The 8559-nt window shown below is 41.4% G+C and overlaps 1 protein-coding gene across 2 annotated transcripts in view; it reads left to right on the forward strand.

The window, feature by feature from the left end:
- Positions 1-6939, forward strand: part of col22a1 (collagen, type XXII, alpha 1) — a 55577-nt gene extending 48638 nt beyond the window's left edge. For both annotated transcript variants that reach the window (XM_048994264.1, XM_048994265.1), the window contains 12 exons: positions 21-65; positions 351-404; positions 699-752; positions 982-1035; positions 1398-1469; positions 1719-1754; positions 1836-1880; positions 2439-2618; positions 2718-2784; positions 3301-3483; positions 4364-4441; positions 4549-6939. In XM_048994264.1, the coding sequence (XP_048850221.1) occupies positions 21-65; positions 351-404; positions 699-752; positions 982-1035; positions 1398-1469; positions 1719-1754; positions 1836-1880; positions 2439-2618; positions 2718-2784; positions 3301-3483; positions 4364-4441; positions 4549-4736 (1056 nt within the window). In that variant the 3' untranslated portion in view covers positions 4737-6939. The remainder of the gene's footprint in view (positions 1-20; positions 66-350; positions 405-698; positions 753-981; positions 1036-1397; positions 1470-1718; positions 1755-1835; positions 1881-2438; positions 2619-2717; positions 2785-3300; positions 3484-4363; positions 4442-4548) is intronic.
- Positions 6940-8559: the final 1620 nt, after the last annotated feature.

Below are 8559 nucleotides of genomic sequence, written 5' to 3' on the forward strand. Positions count from 1 at the left end.
AAATTTCATTTCTGTTGCAGGGATTTAAAGGGCCCAGGGGGGAACCTGGCCCCCCAGGATCGCAGGTAAACAAAAGCATTATAATGAAAGGTTACCTGACACCTGTATCATAAACTTTAATTAAGAGGCTACATCTGAAGACAGCGCGATACGTTCATATAGCAACATGATGACGGGCGTCTTTTCTTCAAATGAATAAGTGCTTGTGAGATTTATGGGGGCTATATTTATGTCATAGTCTATGGTAGTATGCTTCTTTCTATGTGCAATCCCCTGTGTTGTGGAAAGGGCTTTGTGAATGCAATTAAAAACCAGCTGAAATATGGCGATGGCTCCTCTGTCCTGTTCAGGGTGAAGAAGGCAGAGCCGGACCCCCGGGACGGGATGGTAATCCCGGGAAAGATGTGAGCGCCGAGACCGTTTTACACAATAAATATGTACACTGGTGACCAAAATTGGGGGAACACTTCCGTTTTTGAGAACTTTATTCAACTGTTGCTCCAGTTACTTATTTAATCGTCCAATGTATACTGCATTTGTAACATTCTTTGCTTGTTCATTGCCAATATTTGTGTAATAATTTTTAAAGCATTAGGAGCTAGGAGTTTCCATAATTTTATATATACATATACAGGAAAGCTGTTGTAAGTATGCCACAGGTGTGTACATCTCTAAAATCTTACGTATCTTGTACTTAGGGCGTTCCTGGTCCTTCCGGGCCGGAGGGTCACATGGGCCCACGAGGGGAACCGGTGAGACGGCTCTTAAGCATTTTTAAACGATAGAAAACCATCATGACTCACAGCTACCTCTAAATGCACAGTATTTCGGGGGGAGTGGGAGGTGACAGCTATTGTTTACAGTATACTGAGGTGACAGGGAGCATTCTAATGAAAATTATTATTATTTTTAATTAACATTTAACCTATCATGCAACAATAATGGTATGAACACGGATGAGCTTTCGTTGTTTTTCTGTAGGGGAAACCTGGTGATCCCGGCCCATCTGGAAAGCAAGGATCTCCTGGAATGCCAGTTAGTCATACAATTATTCATCGTTGCCTGTGTCACTGTAGTCCAATAAGCAGAAACCTTACGTTGTCCAATGGAATGAATGGATTTAATGATTTATTGCAGCCAATGCATAGTAACTGATGAACTACTGATGAAAAATGACTGGTTATAAATGGCGTCCTTGAATGATCAAGTTAATGGGATGTTTACAGAGATGATATTTGCATGCTAAAGGGTTATACTTTGTCTCTGGGGTTACCGGTATAGGATCTATTTGGAAAAATAAATTAACACGATGTAAATCGCATCATACTACCAATGAGTCTATACAGGGTTCATAATAGGACATAAGAAGTGCTGGTATTTAATGTTGTGTTTTTCAGGGTGTTAAGGGGCAGAAAGGAGATGCCGGAAGTCCAGGATTGCCTGGATTTATCGGGCCCAAAGGACCCTCTGTAATTACTGATTATTTTTTATACTGATGCTGTCTATCATGTGAGTGTGTCAGCTTCCAATATTCCAGATTTAATACTTGGGTTTTTGTGACCTAATATAAAGTAGTAATGAAAATATTTTAGATGAATCCGACATTGTGTCTCTGTGGTTTGCTGCACGGTGTTTCCATCCCATTTGGCAGATTACTATAATCCTCCAGAACAAACCAAATACTGCATATAATTTCATGTTTATTTTACTCCGTTTAGGGATCACCTGGTCCAGCAGGAGCTGAAGGAAAACACGTGAGTACAGTCAGTAATATTGGTTTATAACAATATGATATCATGAAATGGTCAGTAACTTCAATACTTCACTTTTTCCAGGGAATACCGGGAAAACCAGGAGACCGTGGTTCCAAGGGTGAGCGGGTAAGAGTAACAGGATCATTCGGAACATTCCGGCACTGAAAGATTCCACTAGTCTGCTAGTAGTTTGATATTAGTGGATTTACAAAGTGATACTGTATACAGGCAGCCCCCAGGTTACGAACGAGACCCATTCCCTAAGTGTTGTCCTTAAGATGAATTTGTAGGTAAGTCAGAACAATAATAAAGTACGTAAGAATAATAAACAGCAATAATTAAAAGTAACTACATACAATACTGCATGGGCGTAAATTACTGGGGGATGGGGGAATTGTAACCCCCCCTCCGTCAATCAAAACTGGCTAATACAACCATCCCAATAATTGTTTCCCCCCAATGTTCAAACCAAAGTTACGCCTTTGCTGCACTGTTCCTCCAGCTGACAATTCATTGAAGCCATTTTCACCAGTATCACAAAGTAGTGCATGCATTCGTTGTAACGAACCATTACGGTTTGGTGTTAACTTGGACGTTCTTAGCCACCTGTAATATATTCGGGACTTTATGCTTCCATAGTGCTGTAAAGCTGCCTGGACTTATTTGGTTACTTTTGTGTTTTAGGGAGATTCAGGCATAAAGGGAGATAAAGGACCACCTGGAGAACCAGGGCTTCCTGGAAATCCTGGAACTCCAGGTAGAAAAGGCCACACGGGTATGATGGGCATGTCAGGGCCCCCAGGAGAGGTGGGACCTGCCGGTCCACAGGGACCATCAGGACAACCAGGCTTTCCGGGCCCTCGGGTGAGGATGGTTCAACCTTAATGCCATTTGTTATTTAAAAAAGTCAAACTGCATGGATCATGAAGGTTCTTTATCTTTATATCTTTACTTGAACTATAGGGAGAACCAGTATCCCTAGAACAAATGCGAAGGCTAATCGAAGAGGAACTAGCAAAACAATTAGACGGTGAGATTGCACTTTAACAGCTTTCACGTCACTTAGCATCATCCTGGAATAATCACATCTGTACATGATGTGCATTTGGAAATACAGTCAGCCCTCGTGCATTCGCGCTTTCTGATTCTCCAATTCACAGATCCGGGAAAATTTTATTGCAATGCAAAAGAAAACGGTAGCCGATGCCGTGTTCTGTAAATTAGTAGGGGTGACATTAGTATACTGTACTGTAAATGTGCTAGTGTGACAAATATTCATTAGGCGATACTGTACTCTATTTTTACATCAAACATTTTTTAAAGGTAATGTATTACGCTAACTTTTAACTGAAGTTAAAGTGTTTTGGGAGCAGGACTGGGGTCATATTTAGGGCTTAAACTATAGAAATAAGCATATATTACCATTTTTAGTGACTCTACCAAACATTGGCGAATCCTCCTCATTCTGGAACCTAACCTTGCAATTGTCCAAGGTCTGACTGTATGTGAATATTTTTAATAAATTTTAACTTTTGGCTTTTGGTAGTCAAGCTCGCCTACCTCATGGCCCAGATGCAGCCAGCTCATGTGAAGAGCAGTGTTGGCCGGCCGGGACCCCCTGGTATTCCCGGGAAGGATGGAACTCCAGGCCGACCTGGACCCCCTGGAGAGCCAGGAATGCCCGGCCCGAATGGAGGTGACGGGCTAAGAGGACCGATGGGTCCCAAAGGTTTGTAGTCTGTTTTTAAGAAACTCTTCAGCAACAACAGTCAGTTGAAGTGCAAAATCAAATTAGCACTGGAAACAGATCTGCTGCAACTCAAAATACAAATGTTAAGTTTTTTTTCTTACGAGATTTTTTAATGTGTCCGATCAAGATTGTTACACACAGAAACCTTGCACGCTGAGTCCGATGTGTTTTATTATTCTATAATTGTGAAAAATTATAATACAAGACAAAGTGCAGTTGTTTGTGGTCCTCTCACTTCTTCTGAGCAGAAAGAGAGAAAGAAAATACTGGGTCCATCTGAACCTGAGAAGCTATGAAGAGCAGGGAGAATTTCACCTGCTGATATGGGAACTGTGGAGTTATCCCAGTCGGTCCAAGGTGTATTCCAGAATGTCAGTGGACCAGTTAGAGCCACTGCTAGCAAAACTGGAACCACATTAAAAAGAACCAATTTCTGCGATTCAGTTGGGCCTGAACATCAGCTGGCAGCGTGTATTATTTGGACACACGCATCATGAGTTTCATAGACATTCGAAATTGTGTTATCAGAAAAGTCCACTCTAGGTGGCAGATGCTCAGGGCAAAGCCTGAAAAAGCGGCAACATACTTTCAAGTTCGTGGTCAACAGTGCAAAAAAACGGAAGCAAAAAAAAATGCAGAACATTGAACCCGTCCTAAAAGCTTCTATGACGGATGAACGTTTTGGAGTTTGTGTAAACGCGATTTGACACCATGTGAGGTCGTATTCATTTTTAAAGCGTGTGACAATCTTGGACGAAAAATACATACTTTGTGTGCAATGGCCTTTAGTTCTAATAAAACAGACGCTCAGAACTGTGTGTGTGTGTGTGTGTGTCACTGTTCCTGTTTTTATCTACAGGTGAAAGAGGGTCTAAAGGTGACAGAGGTGAACATGGTGTTGGAGTGCGGGGAGAAGTTGGCCCCCCTGGTCCTACAGGTAAGGTCCCTCAACAGCACAAGTTTCCCAGATTCACTGGTCTTTCATCTAGACTCTCCTGGGCCTTGATTTCTTTTTTTATTGCTTTGCTCAATTTTCACTTCTAGGTCCAGCAGGGATTCCGGGATATGGAAAAGACGGAATGCCAGGGACACCCGGAGTTCAGGGAGAGCCAGGAAACCCCGGACCTCACGGTTCTTCTGGACCACCAGGGCCTACTGGCCAGTGTGACCCTTCCCAGTGTGCCTACTACGCCAGCCTGGCCTCTCGGCCCACCAACGTCAAGGGGCCTTAGGGGATAGGAGGCGGCGAGGGGGCCCATTCACGAACTTCCTGTTTCATTGAACAAAGAACTGTTCTTTAAAGAATAATGATAACCTCATTGGGCTGATTGGGGGAGGTGTTTGTGTGTGTTTCGGGGGGGGGGGGGGGGTGAGAGTAATGCTGCCGGTCAGAATTTCTTTTACATGGTTGGAGTGGGTGGTTTGGGGCAGCGGTGGGTTGACTGTCAGATCTTTACTGCCAGGGACAGCAGTAGCAGGTTTGCTGCACTAAGGAGCAGCTTCCTGACTGATGAATGCCCTTTTCTACGTCCCACTGATTACATATGTCACAGTCTCCTGCCAATAATCAGCAATTTAGACAAATTACCCAACCACAAACCTTTGCAGGCATTAATTAGTATGTATCCGCTAAAGAGAATGATGTACCTCTTTTTTACTGATTTCGAGATTTTTTTCTTTGTTCTGCAGGAGATGACATTCATTTTGAATACAAATATTTTTTTCTAATGATTTCTATTGTGTGATGTTTTTATGTTGAGTAGTATTTTTTTGTGAAACTCCAATTTCTGAAATTACGTGGCTAACATGCATGCACCATTAAGGATAAATAATGAATTGTTTTTGTTATTGTTTTGAAGATTATAGGATAATTACCAGTATTTTTAATAGGAAAAGGCTTTCCTGAAAATTACTAACTCTGAGGTCTCTGAAGCATTTCTTATTGAAACCAAAAAATATGGAGGTTTGAATAACATTAGTGACAAAACTTTACAAACACAAGGAATCAATGAATATATGACACTGTTTAGCTAAAGTTGTTCAATGAGAATAACCATGTAATAGCCTTGATCTAAATCTCATAATAAGCCAGTTTCTTTTGGGACATTTAGAGCAATGTCTCTCAACTCCCCCCAAACAGTCCATATTTTTGCTCCTTCCCATCTCCTTGGGAGGGAGCAAAAACATGGACTGTCTGAGAGTCCCCGAGGACCGGATTGAGAAACACTGATTTACGATGTGGTCATTTTGTGACGTATTGAGTCTCAATAGAACTGTAGTGAAATTCGCTGCTCTGACTGAGAAGAAATGCCCCAAAACTTTTAAATGTCATATATGAAAGTTTTCCGTCTAGTTTGAATGTGCACTTTCTGTGGCATAAACCGAAGCTCTGGGAAGACTGTCGAAATGCGAGCATGTTTTCCCTTATATTTTGTTAAGCTGCAAATTAATGGCTGTGTGCTGTATTCAGATCTTCAGTTTTGCGCGGCCAACGAGTGAAACTCTTCTAAAGATCCTTTTTTTTTTGTATTTGTAATTAGTACATGCTTAGAAAACACAAATAAGCTCACAGTCTCATTTTAGGGGTTTTCGCTTCTGCTTTTTGGGAAATAAATGGCTGTTACAAAACCACTAATTTATCGTCAAAAATTTCAGGCCTTCATATGACTCCTTACAGCATGTGGCGCTGAGCTGGGCCACAAGCTCAGGACTCCGGGACTTACTGTACATTTCCATAGTTTGCCATCTGGAGCAGGACTTGCTGTTTTGAAGGTCACCAACTCTACTTTCCAATTGGTTTAACGTCTTTTTATAGATACCCAGTGGTGCAGTAGAGCTAAAAATAGTAAAATGCCACCTGTTCTAGAACTATTGCCATGAAAATGGCGAACATCACCTTATTCTACTCCAGAAAAAAACTGTCTTTAATATGGATTAGATTTTTAATTCCTATTTCTTTTAGGGGAGAGTTGACTTGAATCCAAAGACTTTTAGGCTTTACGCTCATAATTTGAAGCTTTTGAACCCCTAACCCTAAGTCATAATTACCAATCACTATTAGGCATTTTCAGCTAAGCCCTAGTCAAAATGCAACTCATATTTCATTTATAGTTTCTTATTTTAGTTGGAATGGTGCTATCATCTTCTGTTTGACTTTTTTACGGTATTCTTGCACCCTATACGTTTTTTACAAATACTAATGGATTTGTCTTGCTGTTGTGATTATAGGTTTTCAATTAAATTATTCTAAGAAGCAAAAAATATGCAATGATGCTGTCTCTGAATTCTGTAGTAAGTACTGAAAAGGCAAAGGCATTCGGATCCATTGTATAGAACCTGCCTTTAAATCTTGTGAATACTTCTATTTTGAGCATAACTGGAGTGAGTATTAATGCCGTTTAACCAGATAAATTTATAATAAATACTTGTAAAATATCAACTGTGAAATTTTGTAGTGTTTTCTGGCATTTTTATTTCTATACGAGAACTGTCCTACGCATAACGGTCCTATTCTGCATCTTCTGATTGTGAACACAGTCAGAAAGCTAGATTACCTTTTTTCCTTTTTAAAAACAATTATAGATATAATGTAGGTTGATATATTTTTGTTGTACATTTAGTCACTCTGTATGCATCTTCAGGTTTTTTTGTTCCCAGTTCAGGTACAATGCTATACCTGTGGCAGGTTTCAATTCGCACTGTCATCCTCACCTGTGAACGTGCAAATCTGGTGTGAAAGTCTAAGCTTTTAATTTGCTGTCAGTGTATTTAGTGACCACATACTAATTTGTTCACAGCTTAGTACTTAAACAGAGATGCATTCTGCCGAGAATTTAAGCGCTCAGTCTGGCAGTGGACAATAAATGTTATGTTTGCTCATTAAATGAATCAGACGTGAGCAAAGGTTGGTATGTTTACCCTCTCTGTGGTCGCCCAGCAACACTGGAGGTCCTGTACAAACATTCATTTACCGCTATGGTTCCTGGAAGTGGCACAATCACAGAGAGTTTTCATCCAATAACACCCGCTCTTTTTGTATAAGCAGGTTAATGACGTTAAAAGGCCCTCTATAACTTCTTTGTTTGATTATTCGTATATATTTGCTAAATCAAGTCAAATTCAAGTCATGTCAAAATAGTTTTTTTACCTTTTTTTGTATACATCTTTCCTCCAAGTCACCAAGTCGGGGACACATTTACTGAATATTGTGTAACTTGTGTTGTTGGGTTTGTTGGATTAGGAGCTGCTGTTGGCTCATCTCACCCATTGTCCTTGTGTGTGTTCTTGCCAGAAATAACCGTCAGCAGTGGAACAGTCAATAGGCTAAAAATGTAGCTAATTGGTCACTCCCACCCATCTTCCTGTACCTATAGCTAGGGGCAAGGCTAGAAATCCTGCCCCCGACAAAAGCACACTCTAGGCTCTCCTGAATATAAAATATGATCCCTTCCAGCATGTTCCAAGGTCCCTGTCCGTAACCCCTGTACTGTATCATTTATGGTGCCCCTGCCTGCTGCCAATTTTAAATCATGATGCAAATTATTCCTAGAGCAGTTTTTCTCAACCGGTCTTCAGGAACCCCCAGACGGCCCGCATTTTTGCTCCTTCCCAGCTCCCAGTAGAGCAAAACTGTGGACTATTTGGCTGGGACCCGGGAGGGAGCAAAACTGTGGACTGTCTGGGGCTCCCCAAGGGTTAAGGTGAATGCTTTGAAATAATGTGTTTAGTGTAGGTTCACCTTCTGCTAGAACTTATCCTCTAGGTCAGGGGTAGGGAACCTGATCCATGGAGAGCCTGTGTGGGTTTTTGGGATGGCCTCTCAATCAGCCAATAACAGTGAATTCCAAGGACTGGAGTTGAGAATCGCTGCTTTATAATTGGCTGACTGAGAGGCCATCCCAAAAACCCGCACCCACACCGGCTCTCCATGGATCAGGTTCCCTACCTCTGCTCTAGGTTCACAGCCAATTCCTGTATGGCTGATGCGTTACCTAGATGGGTCACATGACAGCGATACAAAGTTGAGGGGCATCTCTGCTAGCCAATCAGCTGAGG

Source organism: Brienomyrus brachyistius, chromosome 23 (genome assembly GCF_023856365.1).
Source record: "Brienomyrus brachyistius isolate T26 chromosome 23, BBRACH_0.4, whole genome shotgun sequence".
Classification (NCBI taxonomy): Eukaryota; Metazoa; Chordata; class Actinopteri; order Osteoglossiformes; family Mormyridae; genus Brienomyrus; species Brienomyrus brachyistius.